General features: G+C 47.0%; 1 protein-coding gene and 1 long non-coding RNA gene across 5 annotated transcripts in view; one reads left to right on the top strand and one right to left on the bottom strand.

Moving 5' to 3' along the window:
• MYH16 (myosin heavy chain 16) overlaps window positions 1-22,156 on the top strand; it is a 56,576-nt gene that overhangs the window by 3,680 nt on the left and 30,740 nt on the right. The window contains exons 3-20 of the mRNA XM_079787049.1: window positions 1,545-1,701; window positions 2,343-2,370; window positions 2,666-2,762; window positions 3,336-3,428; window positions 3,957-4,020; window positions 4,276-4,374; window positions 5,783-5,886; window positions 6,345-6,483; window positions 6,859-7,127; window positions 8,832-9,002; window positions 10,670-10,849; window positions 12,583-12,709; window positions 13,521-13,579; window positions 14,498-14,585; window positions 14,956-15,073; window positions 16,265-16,385; window positions 19,653-19,789; window positions 21,114-21,195. Coding sequence (XP_079643175.1) covers window positions 1,545-1,701; window positions 2,343-2,370; window positions 2,666-2,762; window positions 3,336-3,428; window positions 3,957-4,020; window positions 4,276-4,374; window positions 5,783-5,886; window positions 6,345-6,483; window positions 6,859-7,127; window positions 8,832-9,002; window positions 10,670-10,849; window positions 12,583-12,709; window positions 13,521-13,579; window positions 14,498-14,585; window positions 14,956-15,073; window positions 16,265-16,385; window positions 19,653-19,789; window positions 21,114-21,195 — 2,133 coding nt within the window. The remainder of the gene's footprint in view (window positions 1-1,544; window positions 1,702-2,342; window positions 2,371-2,665; window positions 2,763-3,335; window positions 3,429-3,956; window positions 4,021-4,275; window positions 4,375-5,782; window positions 5,887-6,344; window positions 6,484-6,858; window positions 7,128-8,831; window positions 9,003-10,669; window positions 10,850-12,582; window positions 12,710-13,520; window positions 13,580-14,497; window positions 14,586-14,955; window positions 15,074-16,264; window positions 16,386-19,652; window positions 19,790-21,113; window positions 21,196-22,156) is intronic.
• Window positions 1-22,156, bottom strand: part of LOC307108842 — an 84,352-nt gene that overhangs the window by 46,697 nt on the left and 15,499 nt on the right. For 2 of the 4 annotated variants that reach the window (XR_013814352.1, XR_013814353.1), the window contains one exon: window positions 6,994-7,286. The exons of 1 other annotated variant lie outside the window; for it this stretch is intronic. This is a non-coding gene — a long non-coding RNA (uncharacterized lncRNA). Of the gene's footprint in view, window positions 1-6,993; window positions 7,287-11,574; window positions 11,650-22,156 lie in introns of those variants that run through there. One more of the 4 variants, XR_013814351.1, reaches the window with a different exon arrangement.

The following is a 22,156-nucleotide window of genomic DNA, read 5'->3' as shown; positions in this document are numbered from 1 at the left end:
ACCACATTCTCCTTGACTGAGCCTGGAGTTTGGGCTGGGGATGTCTGTGTGGACTTGATGGCTAAGCTCAGGGCTGGGGCTTAGATCAGAGTCACTCTGATGCCAAGCCCTTGCTCTCCATGGGTGGCCATGTCATAGGCTCTGTGGAGGGTCAGGGCAAGGAGTCTCCTTTTAAGGTACCTCAGGTGCTGGTTGAACAACACTGACAGGCAAGGACTCCACAACCCCAAAAGCTTCCCTCTCAGGTCCCTCCTGTGAGAGAGGGTGGGGAACCTCTCTTTTTCATTATGACCAAAACAGATTTGCAGGCTAATATCTGCCATCCTCCCTCCTCCCCACCCCCCCACCCCCCTACACACACACACACACACACACACACACACACACACACACACTGAGATCGTGCTTGAAAGAGTGATTCAATGGCTGGAGTCCTAGGATGAGACACTGTGCATCATACTTTCAACTCTTAATAAGATTCCTTTTAAAATTCAACATATCACAGCTATGCTAAGGAGAAACTGGGGTTGGTAGGTGGGCGGGGGTTGGGGGGGCTGGGGGGAGCAGTATTCCCACTTGGACCAAAGTGGAAGGTCTTAAAGTTGAACTGTAAAGAGGCACAGAGTGGGGACATCAGGTCAATATGAGTGTCCAGCAAAGAGAAGAAAAAGTTTGGAAGCCATGGATGGGTAGTCATGGATTTGGCTATTGCTTGCCCTCACTTATTCTCCTTTCAGTTCATTTATTTTACTATCTCATTGGTTTTTCTAATTTTTTTTAACGGGATGATTTTCTTACAAAATTGCCTTGGGATGAAAAAAGAAGCTGATGTCTCAGCAGTATGGTGTTTGCTAGAGGGAAGTGGTTGGGGGTGATGGGGACCTAATATATGGTGATGGGAGATTTGACTTTAGGTGGTAGGCACACAGTGCAATATACAGATCTTGTAACATAGAAACCCACACCTGAAACCTGTATGATCATATTAACCAATGTCATCCCAATAAATTTAATTTTGAAATAAAATAAAAATAAATAGATCAAACCCACACAGTGAGCACTCCATGGCTGTAAAATACCCCAGAAATCTCACTGTGGACTCTCATGGAAAATTCTACGAGATATATTAAGTGTAGAAAGCAAGATATAAAACAATATTGTAAAATACTATCTTCAGTTTTAAAAACAAGGTGGGACATAAGAATGTGAGACATCTGTCTTTATATGCATCAGAAACCTTGGGAGTGGGTATTAGAAAGTACTTGTGGGAAGAGGAGGTGGGCACTAAGCAGTTGGGAGAACGTTTTGCTGCATATTTGTCCATACAGTGCCTGTGTTATCTATTCAAATAATTAAACCAAAAGAAAAGAAAACAAATATATATTAAAGAGAAAACTTGTTTTGCTTACTGAATAAAGACTCAGGCATAGATTTTGCCCCCAGAGAGGACCTCCAGCCAGGCTGCTCTATGACAGGCTGGGGCTCAGAGAGAAGGGGGCAGTAGAGGGAAGGGCCAACTAACCATCTTCCTTCCCTCCCACCAGACCTACTCGGGCTTATTCTGCGTGACAGTCAACCCCTACCGGTGGCTGCCCATCTACGGGTCCCGGGTGGCCAACATGTACAAGGGCAAGAAACGCACAGAGATGCCACCCCACCTCTTCTCCATCTCGGACAATGCCTACCATGACATGCTCATGGGTGCGTGGGGTGGGGCCTGTTGGGGCTCTTGTGGTGGGTGAGATACTCTTTGCTATTGTTGCTCCAGATGCATTAGAGCCACATGCTACCCAAGCTCAACCTGAACCACTTGTTGAAGTTCTTTGCTAAATGTTGAGCTGCAACCGTATGTGATATTAACACTAGGTACCAGTGCTCAGTGAGTGCACTGGGCATCTGCTAAGCACCAGCCCTACTTCACGCCCTATCTCATTTAAGCATCACAAAAGCCAGGTTGCCAAGTTAAGTAACTTGCCCAGAACTCAAGTCAAAATTTAACCATTCGTTGTATGGTCTCTGCCATACAGTACAGAGACCCAGAAGTAATTTTTATTATCATTTCTCTTTATTATTTTTTATGACTGGATAGCTTTTGGGGATGGTGCTGGTAGAAGCACCAGGGTGGCTGGTCAATTCTTGGCCCTTTCTGCGAGGATGTTTGATGCAGAGGCAGGCATGTCACCATGGACCCCACAGGATGCTGGGTTTTCCGACTCACCTGGCTTCTATGGCCACTCTCCAAGTCGGGTGGGATGCAGGGTGGGTGGCAAAGATGATGCCAAATGTCTAAGTTTCTAAGTTTCCTTAATTACATCTTCCAATTGCTGTTTTCTTCCCTGCAGATCGTGAAAATCAGTCTATGCTAATCACGTAAGTGTCCCTTCTGTCCCTCCGTAAATATATATATATAATTAGGTCTGTGTCTTATACGTGTAATTAAGCCTTCTTAAATTAACTGGTGGGACCTTGTATAGAAATCTGTAGACAGCAAGTAGGCTTAGCAGGACTAGCAAGGGGAGCCTCCGTGTCCCTAAGCCCCCCACCTGTCTGTCACAGCTAAAGTGTGAAATGTGATCACGCTCAGCCTGCACCTTTTATTGCTCTACTTCTCTGCTGCTACTCCCCTCTATGTGCTTCACTTGTCTGCTCCCGTTTCCACCCACAGTGGAGAATCTGGTGCTGGCAAGACTGAGAACACGAAGAAAGTCATCCAGTACTTTGCCAATATTGGAGGAACTGGCAAACAGTCCTCGGATGGCAAGGTAAGGGTGGCCTGGGCAGGCTGTCACACATAGTGCCTGCTCTGGGGGTTAGGCCCATTTTACAGATAAGAAGACTGAGGCTTGGAGAGAAGAGACTTGGGTGGGGTCACACAGGGAGAAGGTGGCTGCAGACCCGGGTCTCCTCACACAGGATGGATTCTGCTGCCTAGGCCACATCTTACACACAGGCCCTGGGGCACAAAGAGCATTAGCTGTGTCAGTGGTGGCTGTCAAAAGCTGACAAGAAAAGGAAGGTTGAGAGAGAGACACCAGAGATGCCAGGGAAGGGTGCTCAGGTCACTCAGGGGTCTCTCCACCAAGAGCAGTGAGGAAACAACAGCAAAGATTCAAGGCCTAGCATCTGCCAGTGCCCCTCCAATATCAGGGGCTGCAGGGGGTAGCCATCAGGCAGTGGCCCTCCTTCCAGGTCCCCTCCAACCCCAATTTCCCAGCCTCCCAAACCTGTTTCCATCCTGATTCCTGACACACAAGCCACTGTCATGTGAAAGCCCTGAGTCCTCAGGCAGTAGCCCCAGGACAGGCCAACCCACCTGGTGTTTCTCTCCGGGGCAGGGGTCCTTGGAGGATCAAATCATCCAGGCCAACCCCGTGCTGGAGGCTTTTGGGAACGCCAAGACCACCAGGAACAACAACTCCTCTCGCTTTGTAAGTGTGAGCAGCGGCAACTGTGGGCCCTGGGGGTGGTGGGACAGGTATCCTCACCCCATTCCAGGTAAGTAAATTGGGGCTGGTTTAAACACACCAATGGGATTAAGCAAGTCACATCATCTTCTCAGAGACTTTTATCAGTCAGGGTCTATATCAAACAGAGCCCATATCAGTACACAAATCAAGGGGCTTGAACGCAGAAACTTGGGAACACAGTGATGTTGGGGCTATGAAGTCAGACAGAGGAGCCAGAGATTTGCAATATCTGGAGGCTGTGAATCCCCACCCCAAATCTACAGGCTACCCCACAGACCCAAGATGGAGCTCCAAAACCCATCCACCTCCTCTGCCCATCTGCATGGGACATCCACAACTCAGACCACAGCCACGTCTGGCCCAGTTACATTCCCCAAGTACCCTCTGAATTCAGGGGGCTGTCACTGAGTGGCTGCGGCCAAACCTGGGCCACGTGTTGCTCTAGAACTACACCCTCCCTCACAATCCGCCTCTCCCCTCCCTGCTCAGGGCAAGTTCATCCGGATCCACTTTGGAACTACAGGCAAACTGGCTGGAGCTGACATCGAGAGCTGTGAGTCAGGCCCTTTCGGAAGGTTCTTCCCGGAACATTACATCAAGTGTGGGGCCCTCCTGAGCGTAGCCTGCCTCATGCCCAGCCTGTCTGGCCTCCACCAGCAGTCAGGCCCCCTGAGGCTGTGTTGTGTGTCTGGGGGAGAGGGAAGAATGAGCCCATGACTGGCGATGGCACTGGGCTTTATGGAGAGGAACCCTGCACTCCAGGCAGAAGTGGGGGAAACTTACAGGCATTTTGCTTATTCTTTTCCAGATCTCTTAGAGAAATCTCGGGTCATCTCACAGCAATCAGCTGAGAGGGGCTACCACATTTTCTACCAGATTCTCTCTAACAAGAAGCCTGACCTTATTGGTAAAGATCTTTATGTCTGTCTGCCTTCTCCTTAACTCACGTTTCCCTTTTTTTCAATAACGAAACAAATTTCCATGTGCGGAGCCCACGGTTCTGCCCAAATCCCTTTACTTTAAAATTATGTGAGTAGATTACAGGAAATTTTCTTAAGATTCCACTCACATCTCATCTTCACAACAGCCTTATGAGGCTTAACTCATTTCACAGATGGGGCTTTGAAACTCATGGCTGAGATGTGGAGCTTTAGACTTCTTGTGTCTTAGACCTGCTGCCTCTGGGCTCGACACTCAGACAGCAGCAGAGAGGTCAGCCAAAGACCACAGTTAGCCCTGCCAGTGCTTGTCTGTGCAATAACAACAGGCTATTCTCTGGGCGGGGGGGGGGGGGGGGGGGGGGGGGCACAGCTGACATTAAGTGCACTGCTCAGCAGGCAGAATGCACTCATCCACTCAGCTGGATGCCCTTGGGCAGGCACCAACAGCCTCAACTGTCCTTGGTAGACCTGCACAGGATGTAAAAGCAGGGGGAGGAGAGGAATGAAGACTCAATCTTCCATATACACACCTCCTGACCCAGCCAGAGACTAAGGCACTGGACACCACCCCCACCCCCAGGTGGGCTTTATTTGTTCAATACAGTGCACTTTTAATTAATGGATGGCATTTTGATTTTGGGAGACTTCACATAAAAACCCAATTTCCTAGTTTTCCTGGAATAGCAGAAGATCTGGTAGCCATGGGCCTGCTCTCTTTTGTGGGACTAATCAGGAAGGTTGAATGGTGATGGCCCCTTTGGATGGAGCTTAGGCTCTCCTGTTTACCACACTCTCCGCCATGCCCTGATGCCTATCTTCATTCTTGAGCTGTAGTTTCTCTTGAAAGTAAAGATGAAAGAAAGGACAAGTGTTTCTTGCACTCATGTCTCTTCCAAAAGTGAAAAAACAAAGACCAACAGGGACACACATTTGAAGAAAAATAAAAGTAAAGATATTTGTGAAAACAACAACGTCCCAATATGAAGTGATTATTACTGCCCACTGCAATCATGTGTTACCTTCTGCCTTAGAGTCTGACCTGCTCTTTGCAGGAAAGAGGAAGGTGAAAAATATGAATTCACTTATTCCAAAAATATCTACTGAGTGCACACTAGGTGCCAGAAACAGGGTCAAGTGACAAAGGACCCAACCAAGTCCCTGAGATACACTTTCCACTCTCAAGCTCCTCATGTGACCCTGTTCAAGTCCCTCCATGACTCTGAAGGTGATTCCAGAGGAAAGGGATCATCTCTTATTCAGCTCTGTCACCCCTCATGCCCGGCACATGAGAGGCATTTGGAGATATTGGTTACAAATGAAAGAGAAGAAAGCAAGTGTCACCAAGCTGTTAATTTACTTTTCTGCTCTTGGCAGAGACTTTGCTGCTGGTCCCCAACCCTAAGGAGTACAACTGGATAAGCCAGGGCGTCACCTCGGTAGAAAACATGGACGACGGGGAGGAGCTGCTGATCACAGATGTAAGTGGGCGGGTGTGGCTCGGGAAAGACAAAGAGAACCAAGACAGAAATTTTGGGAGCCTGCATGCACTACCATCAGAATTGGGATGGAGGTCCCCCTAAGAATTGTCAGGCAGCAACCCAGATGCTTCCCTGGAGATTTCTGGGATGCAGTTAGCATTCCCCCCAAGCCTGTCATAGCAAGCAGTTTCTCTTTGCAGTATTAAACCTGAATTCCATAGGGGCTTCAGGGGGCCATGTACTCCACCCATTCGTTTTCTGTTTTCAGTCCTGCTGGACGTTCCATTTTGCAGAGGCCAGAGAGGTTAAACAAATAGTCTGGGCTCCTTGAAGAAAAACAGGCCTCTCTGAGCAGGGTGTGCCTGACCTCTAGAGTCCAAGGGTGGCAGAGTTGTGGCCTTCATTCTGGAATGAGAAACCAGGAGGTTCTCGGCTTTCTCCTCCCTGTGGCCTTGCAGGTTGCCTTTGATGTGTTGGGCTTCAGCGCCGAGGAGAAGCTTAGCGTTTATAAGCTGACTGGGGGCATCATGCACTTTGGCAACATGAAGTTCAAGCAGAAGCCCAGAGAGGAGCAAGCTGAAGTGGACACCACCGAGGGTAGGTGTTGAACTGGGGCCACTCAGACAGGAGGCAGCCAGCGGCAGGGTTCGCTGCTCTCCAGGGATTCATGCCATTTCAGAGACATGCTGTAAACCAAGAATGTTCCTTGTATGTCAAGGCAATTATATTCTCAGAGAGAAATGACAGAGAATCGGAGACATGATTTTGGTTTCTATACTCTGCTTTGCCACTTGACCTTGAGGGATTGTGGAAACCACCTCAGACCTCTGTTTTCTCATTGGCAACATCGGTCTCCTCCACCCTCCCCTCATCTCCTATCACAAAATAGACCATATTAAGTTTCTCCATGTCATGGCACCATCCTTCTTTCACTCACCTGTGTTGGTGTGTTTTTTTTCCATCCCTGCTCAGTGGCTGACAAAGTCGCCCATCTCATGGGTCTTAATTCCGGGGAACTCCAGAAGGGCATCACCAGGCCTCGGGTCAAAGTAGGCAACGAGTTTGTGCAAAAGGGCCAGAACCTGGAACAATGCAACAACTCCATCGGGGCGCTGGGCAAGGCTGTCTACGACAAGATGTTCAAGTGGTTGGTGGTCAGGATCAACAAGACCTTGGACACCAAGATGCAGAGGCAGTTTTTCATCGGGGTGCTGGACATTGCCGGCTTTGAGATCTTTGAGGTGTGCCTGGCTTTGCCTTTTATTTCTGCTTTGGGGTGGCCATCCTCCCTTTATAAGCTTCTTTTCACCACCATCTCACCTTGGACCTGGAATGGGTCAATTTCAGTTTGCTCCTGGGTCTCCAACTTTTGGCCTCCAGAATGGTTCGTCTTCATTTGCCTAGTCATAAAGAATGATAATGGATAGAATGAGAGGTGTGCTGGAGCCAGCCTGTACTGGCTCACAAGGGCTGATTATTAAATTTTCTGGAATTTTGTGAGCCAGTTGACATCATGTTGATATATGGCCCTGGTATATTTATACCATGGAAATTGGCCAACACTACAAATCAGGTTTGCTTGTGTGTGGTGTGTTTTGTGTGTGTGTGTGTGTTTTTTTTTTTTGTTTTGTTTTTGTGTGTGTGTGTGTGTGTGTTTGTTGTTTTTTTAGAGAGAGAGAGAGAGAGAGAGAGAGAGAGAGAGAGAGAGAACGAGAGAGCTGATTTACCAACACATTAGTGGCCTCCCACTTCTTGCCCACAGAAATGAGACTCAATTGTCATCATAAGACTAGTATTATGGGTCAGGAAGATTTTGCCTCTATAATTGGAAGCCGCATGTTTAAGGGTCAGTAGACTGATTCTGAACTCAGATTGTCCATCAACTTGTGTTGCTTTAGGAGAGTGTCTACCCCTCTCTGAGGCTCAGTTTTCTCAACTCTAAAATGAACAGGCTGGAGGAGATGATCTCTAAGGCTCATTTCAGCTCTGCTATCCTATTATTCTAAGATTTCTACTAGCCACAGATGGATTTTTTTTAAAAACAGTTTAGCCCAATTTCTTTCAGGTTCTAAAAGGGTAATCTGGCTGCTGTCTACAATAGAATAAGCTAATTTCATAGGTAGAAAGAGTCTTAGAGTGTCTAAACTGTGCTCCCTAGAGTCCTGGCCAGCCATTGACAGTCATCAGGAATGGACTAGGGAAGAAAGAGGACACCCTGTGCCAATAGCAGAGTGTGTGCAATGAACAAACAGAAATCAAATCTCAGCTTGGCCATTTCCAAACTGTGTGCCTCTGTTTCCCTGTCTATAAATGGGAACACCAACCATTCTTGCCTTGTAAGGTTTTTGAGCAGATGCAGCTTAGCCCAGCGTCTGATGCATGCATATTGCTCTGTGATTTCAATGGCACCTCTACTTAAACTTGTTTTTCATATGAGGCTTCAGCATAGGGTTTCATTCAGAGAAAGTAGTCTCTGGCTTTTTTAAAAAATGCTTATAAATTCCTCAAATCCCTTCATTCTACAGATGAGGAATGAGATAAACTACCAGAGAGAGAACTGTCCAAAGGCAGAACAGGGATCAGATCTATAAAAACATCTCAAATAATTTCCATCCCTGGAAAGAAAATGGTTCTTTCCACAAACATTTTTGTTAACTACACAGGCCAGAGTCTGACTGCCTATGTTTTGGTCCTGGCAGTACTGTGTGGCCAGGGGCACATGCTCAAGCTGTTTCATTCTTTGTAGGGAGGGTAAGGGAGAAGGGCTTCTCACAAGGCTGATGGAGCCACTGACAAGGTGATCCGTGTTAAGGCACTTGGGACAGTGCCCAACATGGATTGGCCCTTGGCAGATTTTAGCTCTGCTTATGACTTATCATTTGGTCCTGGGAAAGGCTCTGTCAGGGTCTGGGCTGAGACCCCTCTTTTTTGTCCTCCTGACACAGTTCAACAGCTTCGAGCAGCTGTGCATCAACTTCACCAACGAGAAGCTGCAACAGTTCTTCAACCACCACATGTTTGTGCTGGAGCAGGAGGAGTACAAGAGGGAAGGCATCGAATGGGTCTTCATAGACTTTGGCCTCGACCTGCAGGCCTGCATCGACCTCCTGGAAAAGGTAACCTGCTCCTCAAAGGAGTGGCTTAGAGAGAGACCAGGACCAGAGTTCACATCAGGAGGAAATTTCACTGTGGTCTGCAGGGAGACAGAACCTGGATTCAGGGCAGTCAGCAATACTGCTGATGACTTTGGTTGGTCTGACCTGCAAGTTTGACATGCTTGATTCTGACCTCTAACAAAATGGGTATATCAGTGACTATAGTAACCATGGTTAGTTGGGCTGTTGCATGCCTTAACTCATTGGATCATCACAAGCTACCATATGTGGGGAATAAATTATTATAACCATTTCACATAGGGGAACATTGAGGCACAGAGAAGGGAAGTCACTTGTTCAAGGTCATACCACCTATGAGTGGAGAAGTTGGGCTCTAACCCAGGCAATCTAATAGTCTCTCCTGTAATCACACGATAGGGATTTTGGTGGTTTAGCAAATGGCCTAGTTCAAGAATAGATATTGTTTGATTAAATTCGGAAAAGGGATAGAAAAAGGACATTAATGAAATAGATGAAATTTGAACAAAGTCTGTTCGTAGTATTACACCAATGTTAATTTCATGGTTTTCATTATTGTACAGAGTAACTCCAAATGTTAACATTTGGAGAAGTTGGATGAAGGGTATATAGAAATGCTTTACATTATTTTTGCAAGCCTAAAATTATATCAAAGTGAAAAGTTAAAAAATTAAAAAAGAAAGAACTTATCTTGTCTCTTAGGCTCATCCTTAAGCCCACCATAGAGAATCTATCATCAAGATAGCCAGCGGTGCCCAGTCAGTGTGGCTCAGTGGTTGAGCGTCAATCTATGAACCAGGAGGTCATGGTTCAATTCCTGGTCAGGGCACATGCCTTGGTTGCAGGCTCAATCCCCAGTGGGGGGCATGCAGGAGGCAGCAATGATCAATTCTTTATCATCATTGATGTTTCTATCTCCCTCTCCCTTCTGCTCTGAAATCAATAAAAATATATATTTTTAAAGATAACCAGGGGTCTCCGATGTGGGCTCAGCTTTAACCCTCCAGGAAAACAGAGTCTCCAAAATCAGGCTGCATGCATGATTCATCCACCCCCAACACCTGCAAATATCTCCCTGTCCAGCTGTCACAGAGCCTAGAATGTTCTCACGCTTGAGCTTTGGGGTTAAGCATTGCCCTCTTCCAGAAGTCTTCTTTAAAAATCCAGACTTCCCATAGCATGGGGGATATTAAGGCACCAATAACATTTATGAGCACCCCTTTTTTGTGTAAGCAGAGACCTAGAACAACATGAGGCCCGTGGGTAGTCAGGAATGTCATTGAGGAGGAGTAAATAAAAGCAGATAAATTAAACACAGAGAGGTCAGGTGTTACTGATTTCACCCTTTTTCTGAGGGCCAAACTACCTAGCACCACTGTATGGATGGGGTTAACTCTGGGGAGCTACCTGCTTCCTTCAGACTTGTCTTCTCTTCTCCTGGACTACATGAATTCTAGCCTCTTTCAAGTTTAAATGGCCATGGCATTCGAAGACCAGACCATGAAGTGCCAGGCATCATTCCCAGAGCTCTGCTTCCTGGCCACAGGGTGTGTGAGGCACCCCTCCCACCAACCCCAGGCCAACACCAAAGTGTCCCCTTTGTGATTCTGTGGCCTCCTCTAACACTGTCCATTCCTCTTCTCTTCTAGCCCATGGGCATCTTCTCCATCTTGGAGGAGCAGTGTGTGTTCCCCAAGGCCACCGATGCCACATTCAAGGCAGCCCTATATGACAACCACCTGGGCAAGTCCAACAACTTCCTCAAACCCAAGGGAGGAAAGGGCAAAGGGCCTGAGGCCCACTTTGAGCTCGTCCACTATGCAGGCACTGTGAGTATTATCCTGTGGCCACCTACTGGCTGCTGTTTCTTCTTCCTATTATAGGTCCTGACACACCCTCCCTGAGGCTTCCTGCCTCCAACTAGTACACCCATGATAAAACAGGGTGACCAGTTCACTGACATAAACTCTAGTTCACACTTCATCACTTCATCTGAGAATTCAAAAGATATCCAGCCTAGGATGCCTACTAGGGAGTGACCAACAGTTTTTTACCCTCAGAACTGCCAGGGCCACACCATTATGTATGATTGGTTTGACAGGTGAACTTCAGTCTTGGTCAGAAATGAGAACACTTTTTTAAAAATTCCATGAGCCCATTAATCATTTCCTAAATGATTAACTCATCCCTCTGACAGCCTGTGGCTGCCAAACCAACAAGGTAACATCTCTGAAGTGGCTTTCCACTCATGACAAACCAGTCCTCAGAGAAGGGGGAAACTAAGTGCAAGCAGGACTCAGGTTCTATTTGAATAATTCATAGGGGAGACAACATTTGTCCACCCAGTTTATAAGAATCTTTGGCTCCCTTGGGATTTAAGTATTGCCATAAATGCCAATGTTCTTGTTACCACTAGAGTTTGTTGACCCTCCTTGGGTTTAATTGCAGGAAACAGTAGCCTTAGCACCAGAGCCACCAGGAAAGCTGCTGTTGGATTGGGCATTGGGACCAAGAGTTTATAATCTCATTAACCATAACAATGTCAATTACTCACAAAATGAATGGTGCCAATATCTAGAGCAAACAGCAGGCTTGAGGCTGAATTGCAGTGTTCCACCCATCTCCCACACTGAAATGAGAAGCAATATTCAAAGTCAAATGGGGACTCTGCACTTCCAAGAAGGCTCTAAAATAAAGCCTGGAGATGACAAACATCTATGCTCTATAGGACATAAGAAACCCAAACTTTGGGGTTCTCGTCTGCTCCCTTGTTTCTCAGTACTCAATGGAAGGATCTGAAAGCCTCCTTCCTCTTTGCCTCTGTTGCTGGTGCCACATGGCAAATGGAAAATAGAAATTCATGGATTTCCAATGACCTGGACACAATGGAGCCCCCAGAAATGAATAAGTGAAGCCTCCCGCCCCCCATTCCACCAGGCAATGGCTCAGGGCAGTGTTCGGCAAACTTATTAGTCAACAGAGCCAAATATCAACAGTACAACGATTGAAATTTGAGAGTCAAATTTTTTAAACTTCAACTTCTTCTAACGCCAATTCTTCAAAATAGACTCAGCCAGGCCGTGGTATTTTGTGGAAGAGCCACACTCAAGGGGCCAAAGAGCTGCATGTGGCTCGCAAGCCGCAGTTTGCCGACCACGGGCCCAGGGTATATGTGCTCCTCAGCAAGGACAGACCAAATGCCCTCACAGGGAGGCCAGTCACTGACAGTAATATCCTATCACCTGAGTAGAAGAAGATCCAGTGGTCAGGAAGGCTCAATGTGGCCAGCAAAGCAAGACATGCAAGATAAGGTCACAGCCCAGCACAGAGCAGCTGGGAGTCCTGGTTTGTAGGCAAAGGCCAGAGGTTGGGTGCCCTAGACAGGTAAACTGCAAATGCCCAAGAAAGCAGATGATGGGACCTCTATGTGGGATATCCCAAGACTCCAGGGAGTCATTGGGACAAGAATGGAAGTACCAGGAGATGGGAGATTGGTCTTGGGAACTGAGAGTAGGTAGAGTTATAGGTAGAAATATAATTACTGGAATTTTCCCCTTTCCAGGTGGGTTACAACATCACAGGCTGGCTAGAGAAGAACAAAGACCCCCTGAATGAAACAGTGGTGGGCTTGTTCCAGAAATCGACAATGGCAATCCTGGCCCTTCTCTTCAAAGAAGAGGAGGCCCCAGGTATGGCTGAACCCTTGTTGTGTCCAGTCTCCCTATGTTTATGCCCCTTTGTGACCAAAAGGAAAGGAAAAAAAAAACTTTTTCATTCAACTCTGGATGGATGGATGGATGGATGGATGGATGGATGGATGGATGGATGAACGGACGGGTGGGTGGGTGGATGGATGGATGGATGGATGGCATGTTGCTTAAGGTAGGCCATGGAGGATACTACCATAGAGGGATGCAGATGCAACCTGAGAGCTTCCATCAACTGAATCAATCATCCAGTCCATATCACCTGTAGGTGGAACAATACTGCTTTGGAAAAGTTGATGCCCAGAAGCTCTGTGCTTATTTTCTGCTCCCTGCTTGCCTTTGTCTGAGGCAAATGACAAGCCCAGCCTTACCTCCAGCCCAGTCCAGGTTGTGTGGCCCATAGGGGAACATTCTGGGTGATAGCTGCCCAATTGGGCTGTCACTCAGTGGGGCAAGAACTGCAAATCTCCTTTGACTCAGAGATGTTTTCACCACCAACATGCAATTCTTCAGATTGTGTGCTCTTCCTCTTCCCCAGGTGATGGGAATAGTTTGTCCCCTTGTGCCAGCCCTAAACCACCAAGGGCTACACACTCTCCATGGAACACAGTACTTCTTTTGTCAATTATGTCACAGTCAGCCATTGGCCCACTCCCTTGTAGATCTCATTTTTCTGATGGGAGGACCCCACCTTAACTAGTCCCAAAAAATTTTTAAAGCCAGAGAATGCATATTCTTGAGACAGCCTCCCATACTGGGTGCTGATGTGAAACGTATTGTCTCTCTTTCTCAGCTGGAAGTAAGAAGCAGAAGAGAGGTTCCTCCTTCATGACAGTCTCCAACTTCTACAGGGTAAGTAGGGGCTGCCCCAGAGTCCACCTTACATTCAGTGCACCTACACTCCCCCCCTTTCAATGGTATGGTGGTATGGTTGCCACCTCACAACCAAGGACAGGATTATTTCATTTCTATGACTATGGTTGCCTCTTGCATTTGAGGAGTCTGTTTCCTTCTGAAGGGGTCACAGAACCACAGGACAGTAGAGCAGAAAAGAGCCTCAGAGAGGTCCAGTATAGTTTCAGACTGAAACCCAGAGAATAATGGGACTTGCCCAACATAACAAGTGGAGATATCAATGGCTAAGCAGCTCTTGTGCCCTACAGTTAGTTAGCATGACTTCTCCCACAAAGTTTGGGCATTACTGGAAACATGTTCTAAAGTGCAGAAGTGCAGCCAATGAGGAGATGTTACACAGAGAAAGATTTTAATATTTCCCAAGAATCAGCTGTCCTAAGGCAGAATGGGTCACCTCACTGGAGGATCCAAGCAGAGGAGGAGGAATTGTTTAGTAGGGAGGTTAACAATGGACAGGGTTTGGTCCACACACAGGCACTGTGGCTCCTTTTACTACCAAGATTTTCTTGGTAGTAAAAGGAGTAAATGACCCAGTGCTGAATCAGAAGAGGCCCTGCTTCTTGTAAATCATGTCACCTTAGGCAAGTCACTGGACCTCCGAGAACACTGCTAACCAACAGCACATTACACAATGACAGAAATGTTCTCTTCTTTCCAATATGATGTCCAATATGGTAGCCATTATCCATATGTAGCTAGTGAGTACTTGAAAGTGGATGCTGTGATTGAAAGAACTGGATTTTAATTTTAATTTAATTAATTAAACTAAATAAATACCTCTCCTGAGTGTAGGTGTCCTGCAACACCAGTGCCAAATTTACTCACTCTTCATTTTAATTTTTCCTCCATCCCCAGGAGCAATTGAACAAGCTGATGACCACCCTCCATAGCACTGCCCCTCATTTTGTCCGCTGTATTGTACCCAATGAGTACAAGCAATCAGGTATATCATGGGGATGTGTATCCCTGCTGAAAGTTCTCAGGATCTGTGAATTTGGTGTCTGCTCCAAATTAAGTTCAATAACCAGGAATAATTGGGGCTAAATGGGGCATGAAAGAATCCCCAACAATGGATAATCCAAAAATTGTGTTCTAGCTGCTTTGTACAGCAGAGTGGTGTCCACCCAGACAGAAGTCACACTCAAGAGAGCCTTTGGGACTTTGCTGAATTGTGGGGAACAGGGACCTCTGGGCAGTGATAGGAGGAGACTGGGGTTGATGATGTGGATACTCATTTCAGTCTTCTTAAGTGGCAAGTGGCCTGTCCCACCATAGAGTAGTGACTCCCCATCCTGTGCCCTCCCTCTTGGCAGGCGTGGTGGATGCCCACCTAATCATGCACCAGCTGGCTTGCAATGGAGTCCTGGAAGGTATCCGTATTTGCAGGAAGGGCTTCCCAAACAGGCTGCAATACCCAGAGTTCAAACAGAGGTGAGTGGTATGTTCCAGAAACTTTGACAATTTCCAGGGATTGACTATTGACAAATATAATCCCATTGTCACAGACACTATGGGTATGAAGACATATGGTGCCTCACTATTCCTACTTCAGTATACATTGGCCCAAGTTTCAACTGCCATCACCTGCATTTCTTTGCTGAGGGCTTTCTCTGGCTTATGAGGCCTACTTTGCTACTTGGCAGGCTGAAAGTATCAGGAATTAATGCCTCCCTAGGGGCAGCCTTCCAACCAATGAGTAAGGGCCATTGGTGTATAAATATTTCAGCCCTCTCACCCTTCTGATGGGGTAATTCTGAGGTGTGTCCTATATTGGCTGTCAGATCAGATAGCAACATGCTGGTAAATGTTTAACAATGGGCTCTCCAAGTTTTTTGTTGTTTTTTAAACAGAAATCCTGATTTGTAGTGTCTGCCTGTTTCCATGGTGTAAATACTCCCACCACAGCTGATTTCAAGCTATCAATGTGGCACCACTGAATGTGGAGTTGGGAAGAGATGCACACTATTCACTCTTATGAGCCAGCAGGAGCAGGTTCCAACTCACCAATGCTCCTAGTGTCCCCAGCAGGATTAAGATCCAGTTGCCTGCTGTAATAACTGGCTTGATAGCATGCCTTTTATTTGCTTCCCACCCCACTTCCCAACTCTGCCACTTCCCAATTAACTACTTGCACTTGAATCCTGGTCTCAGGGTCTAAACCCAAACCAAGACCCCATCTTTGGATTATTTTACTTCTACTCCCTCTCTTCTTGCTAGAACATGTGACCACAGATTGATGGAGTAAGAAGGGTCATCTGAGGTCATCTTGTCCAAGTCATCTGAAGTCCCTAATTGGGGGAGAACTTATCCAAGATTACAAAAGGGGCTGCTTGCAGGTCAGGAAAAATAAGCAGTTCTCCTATGCCTGGAAGAAAAGAAAAAGTTTGGTGTCTTCATTTCTACAAACACCTCCCCCCTGAAACCTCAACCCATACTGACATTTAGTCCCCAAAGTCTCCTGTCAGGCACATCTATCTACCTGCTGTGGCATCTGTAAAAGAAATCTATCCCCTGACTCAAGGGCCATGCCATAGATCAAGGGATAACTGCATGGACAAGCTTTCATGCTGCCAGATTGGAGGTGACACTGACTGCATGACTGTTGTTACCCTCTCCTGACAGGTACCAAGTGCTGAACCCCAACGTGATTCCTCAGGGATTCGTAGACAACAAGAAGGCCTCAGAGCTGCTGCTTGGGTCCATTGACCTGGATGTAAATGAATACAAAATTGGACATACCAAGGTAGGGTCTTCCGGTGGTGCACCCTCCCTATAACACTCCGCCTTTTTTAAGAAGGTGAGCTTCAAGGTGTGAATTCCAGCTCCACCACTGGCCAGTTGCCTGTCTTATACAAGCCTCTTGGCTAATGAGACCCTCAGTTTCCTCCTTTGAAAAAGCAGGGCTCATAAGGTCAGCTTCATGGGACTTTGGGGTGACTAAAAGTAACATACATGAAATCAGACAGAATGCTACTCAATAAATGGTAGGATATTTCTTAGGATTGTGTGACCCCCGATTTCTAAAAATAAAAGGAGCCCATCAGAATCAAGGTCCTGGATTTGACCAGAGCATGGCAGTACAAGTGTGGTTTGGGTCTTTAGGTTAAACACCATAATCCTAGCCCACGCACACCAACAGCCCCAGCCCTGAGCTGGCAGATAATTCTGGGTTGACTCAGATGGGGCAGCCACCTGATCCCGACTCACGGGACCTGGGCTGTCCTTTGTTGGTCTCACTTCCTGGTCTCACAGAGTACTGTCAGGATTGTTAAGGCCAGCCAGGTTGACAGTGCACAGTGTCCATCTATAGCTACCTGGTCAGACTGCACCCCAACGTGACAGCCAGCGTGACATGGGAGGAGCACTGGCTTCACAGTCAAGAGGGTCAGGCTCATAGCCTGCCTCTTGTGTAGCCTGGAGCAGGTCACTTGCCTCTCCGGTTTCATGGGTACAGCTTTTCCACAGGCCTGGTGTGGCTCAATGCACGTGAAGGCTCCAGCATGCATGTGCAGTCAACACATCTGGTCACTCAGCAAATTCTCATGGAATGTCCTGTGTACCAGCCATGATTCTCAGCTCTAGGGTTAAACCAATAAACAGAACAGGTGTCCTAAGCTCCCTGGAGCTTGCTTTGCAGCAATGGGTATTAGCAGAATTGTAACACTACTCTAGCATCTACCAGAACTGTTAGCTTTGGCCTCCTTCCCAATTAATATGTGCTAGGGGTAACTAATTTTACTTACAGGAACACTCCAGGTTTTGTTACAGAATCATTAAATACTTGAGCTGGAGAGAACCTCGAAGACAAGCTCCTTCCCCCACCCCACCTTTAACAGGTGGAAAACATAAGAAAGCCTGAGGGTGGGGCGAGGTGACATGTCCAATGTCATAGAACTAGGCAGGATAGCGCAGGCCTCAGGCCCTATGACTGCAGGTCATGTGACCTAGAAAAACGGGGATGACATCACCACTATGGCAGCTACCATATGAGCAAACAGATTGCATCTTGCTATTGTTCAAGGGTTGCACTGGGCACCTCAGGTCCAGGTAAAGGCCCAGGGCTGCTGTGAACAGCTTTGCTCTGAGGGCCAGGCAGGCTCTGGTGGCTGGGGCAGAACAGAGAACAGGGTGATTCTGCCTATAAACTATGACTTTGTCCCCAATTTGGCCCATGTGGGCCCCACTTTCCAGCCACATGCTCCACTGCCCCTCAAAGACCAAACTTCAGTGCCAATTAATTTTGAAATATCAAATATTTTACCCTATGATGTTTAGTTCCCTGGGTGTTCTTTTTTGGCGGGGGGCGGGGGACGGACAGAAGGGAGTATTCTTTTCTATTATTTTCCTGTCAGTGTCCATAGCATCCACATAAAGGATTTTGTTGGGGGGCTCTACCCCCTCCCCCCACATATAGAATCACGGACTCTCAGATCTGGGAGGACTTAGGGTCCTACACTCCCATTGGGAGGGAAAAGAGACCATGGTCCCCCCCAAAGAAGAGTGACTTGGCCAAAGTCACATGGACATCCAAAGAAGGCTGAGGCCAAAAGACTGGCTCCTTCTGTCCTTCTAGAAGTTTCTATCATGTCCTATTGAAAGGACAAAAAGATGTTACTAATAAAGCGATCACTCATAAGCCCACTTCAAAACCCAGAACTTAATCTTTGTATCTCTTTCCTCTCCTTCTTCCCCACCCCTATGAGTAATGCTTGTCCTGAAAGTTAACCATCCCATTGCCTTTATAAAAATAGTTTTATAACATACACATATGGCCCCAAGTTTTGCCTGGTTTGAGCTCCATGAACGTATCATAGTTGATATATTTTTCTGTGGCATGCTTTTATCACTTAATCATGTTTCTAAGATTCATCCTTGTTAGTTGGTACTCGACACCCAGTCACTGTCACTGCCATGTCATACTGCCTCAGGTGGTCACACTACAACTATCTTTTCAATACTACTGTATACATCCTTATCCATGGGTCAATATGTAGGATTTTTCTCTAGAACAAATTCTCAACCTTGACTGCACATTACAATTATCTGGGGGGGTTTAAAAACACCAATGCCTGAGCCCTACCCCAGAAATTGTTTGAAATCACCTATACCCAGGCATCCACATCTTTCCAAAGCCTCCAGGTACAGCCAGGGTTGAGATATATGCTGAGGAGGACAGTTGCCTATTGTAGAGTGAGAGAATGCCAAACCATTTTCCAAAACTATTGAACCAACACACCTTTTCCTTGATCCACATCCTTGCCAACACCTGTTTTATCAGAGGTCCTAAAGGTGCCGTGAGGGGAAGGGTGAATGTTATCTTGTGACCAAAGTTTGCATTTTGCTAGTTTTCCTGGGGATGAGTCTCACTGACACACAAGAGCTGGATGCCTGAAATTGTGCAGCCTTAGTACAACTCTGTCTCCTTTCTGGAAAGTCAACCTCCCACCCCCCACCCCCAGCTGATCACTATCCCCTCTTCCCACTCCCAGATTTCCATGGGATCATGACTATCCAGGCTGCTTTGCATGGTGGTAAAAAAAAAAAAAAAAAAAAAGAGGCCCCTTGACACCCTGGCTTCCAAGCAATCACAGCAGTGGGGATTATAAGGATCTCACACCTTACTCAGAGCTTCATAGTTACAAGGGGACTTTTCTGCCTGTTATTTAATCCTTATAACAACCATCTAAGGGAGGGATCAACTTCACAGATAAGGAACTGAGGCCATAAGATGTGAGGAGACATGTCCAATGTGACCCAGCTAGTAAGTGCAAGACCAGGGCTGGAGCCTATAGGAGAATCCAAGGGCAAGAGGAACTTGCCCTGCTATTGGAGATGTCCAGGCTGGGGCCAGATGATTCTGAGGGGCCTCAAATACCAGCACCAGACTGTGTCTCTTAACTCTTATAAAGACCCTTCTGAATCTCTGGTGCTTTGATTTTAACCTCCACTCCCAAGTTGCTGCTGTTGGTGACAGCTGGGCTATTTTCAGATAAGTGTGTCTTTCCTCTAGGTATTCTTCCGAGCAGGCATCCTGGCCAAGCTTGAGGACATGCGAGATGAACGTCTAGCCAAGATCATGACGATGTTACAGTGTCGGCTCCGGGGTTTCCTCATGAGGGTTGAGTTCAAGAAGATGCTGGAACGAAGGTAGCATGCACGAACACCAATGGGGCAGGACCACTGAAGCCACACCCATCCTTACAAAATGCCCAGGAGCCCCACCACACACACAGTGGTCAGCTCCATTAGTGACACAGTGCAGTGAGGTGCCAATGTCTTTGCTGGACCATAGAACCCTGTTGGGGGCTATATTAGTCTCCCAAGGCTGCCATAACAAAGCCCCACACACTGGGTGTCTTAAAACAACAGAAACTTATTTTCTCATAGTTGTGGAGGTCAACAGTCTGAAATCAAGGTGTTGGAAGTCCATGCTCCCTCTGAAGGCTCTAGAGGAGGAATCTTTCTTGCCTCTTTCAGTCCTGGTAGCCCCAGGCATTTGTTGGCCTCATTCCAATCTCTGCCTCTGTCTTCATATGGCCTTCTTCTCTGTGTCTGTCTTCAAATCTTCCTCCTTTTTATAAGGATGCAGTTGTCTTGGATTAGGGTCCCACTCTATTCCAGTATAACTCATCTGACCGCCAGTAATTTTACATCTGCTAAGACCTATTTCCAGATAAGGTCATATTCACAGGCACTGGGGATTAGGACTTCAACATACCTTTTGAAAGAGACACAATTGAACTCATAACAGGGACCACCTAACATAAACCCTTCTCCCTACAGTGTATAAGCTACTTCACAGCCATCCCCTTACTTGCTCCATATGATGATGATGCTGTAAGAGGGAAGTGGGAGGGCCAGTACCGCCATTTTATAGATGTGGAAACTGAGGTCAGAGGGGTTAAGGAACTGGGCCAGGTTCATGCAGAGTCAGGATTAGATCCCAGAAATCCTCATTCCAAATCCCTGCCCTCAGAATCCTGTTTTTTAGTCAACTCCCTAAAACAGTAATTAGAAAATATCTCAGGCTGCCCTGCTTGACTTGTGACTGGCAATTTGTGGTCATAGAATTAGTAATAATAATAGCAATGGATAAATAATAACAGTAATGAACTCCGGATATCCAGCATCAGGCCCTCTATGACCCCAGCTAAAGGCAGGGACATTGATTAGGAGCTAAGTGATCGGATGGCAACCCAAGCCAGCCCAAGACTTTGATGCAACAGGAAGTCACTGGTAAAAGTCAGTCAAATTAAAGTGCAAGGGACAAGAAAAGGTGGATTTTAAAGACTGCTGATATATGGGGTTAGAGACCAATCGGTGATTTCTGGTGAGGAAAAGGAAGAAAAATGCAGGAAGAAATGAGTAGTCTGTCTCAGCCTTATGCTGTCTGACAGGAATAGTTCCATCTGGGAGGCCAGGTCCTGACACCTGCATGTTAACCCATGCAACCCTGAATTCTCTTTTGCAGAATTGGCCTGAAAGTCATCCAGCGGAACACTCGCAAGTTCTTAGAGCTGCGTTTCTGGGGCTGGTGGAAGCTCTACAACAAGGTGAGGGCTGAGGGCTAGGCCAGCCGGAATTGCTGCTATCTGTGGGCCGGGGGCCTCAGTTCTAGTTAGAAAGAGGTGCCTCTTGGGGGTGGAAAGCCATGGATGCTGCAGGGACAGTCTAAAAATGAGAGTGCCTTGGAGACAGAGGAGTCTAGCCTCCTTCCAGACAGGAGCTAATTTCTCCCTCAGAAAAATCATAGTGTCTTCCCACCTTTCATCTCATCCCTAAAAATAAAATACACTTAGAGTGGAGAGGAGCCCCGCACTCTGCTGCAGAAAGTGGGCTTGGTTATCAGTGCCCCACCCCTGGGGTTGAGACATCTTCAACTCCCTTAGTGAAGTCCTTGGCTTCAGAACCGGGGTGGCCTCAGGAAATCATGAGATCTGACATCTCATTTCCCAGATTCATCCAAGAGAGCAGTGAGGGCAGTGTGAGTCAGCCAGGTGATGAGGCTGCTGGTGCCCCAAGCAGCCAGGCCATCCTCAGCCAATGCAGGAGACCATGAACCATCCTACTGCATGCAGGTTGAATCACACCAGGTTATGACATCACACCTGGGGCCCCCATGGAGAGGGAACACACCACTGGGCACCAGAGGAGCCAGGTGCGGGGCTGCCACACTCAGCAGACAGGAGAATGCTGGTCTCAAGGGGCAGCCTTGTGGAGAATTAGGCCAGGTTCCAGGTCATCTCGGGTGGCTGAGAGCCCCCCATAGCACACACAGACGCTTCTTTTCCCTCCTGTAGAAAAGGTGCTTTCAAACAATTGGTGCTGACCACAAATTCTGAATGCAGAATAGTAAGTTCCGCATTCCCAAATGTGCCCACACACAGGCCATTGCAGAGGGTCCTAGATGAGCATTCTCAAAGTTCATCATCACTGACACGTTCCCACCTGTTCAATGACTGAGCTTTTTCCTTTATATCAACTCACTGTTTTTATCTTGAAAAGTTATTTTAA

This window comes from Cnephaeus nilssonii (assembly GCF_951640355.1).
Source record: "Cnephaeus nilssonii genome assembly, chromosome: 2".
In the NCBI taxonomy this organism is placed as follows: domain Eukaryota; kingdom Metazoa; phylum Chordata; class Mammalia; order Chiroptera; family Vespertilionidae; genus Cnephaeus; species Cnephaeus nilssonii.
Note: the sequence above shows the minus strand (reverse complement) of the source record. Positions and strands in the feature narration are given on the sequence as shown.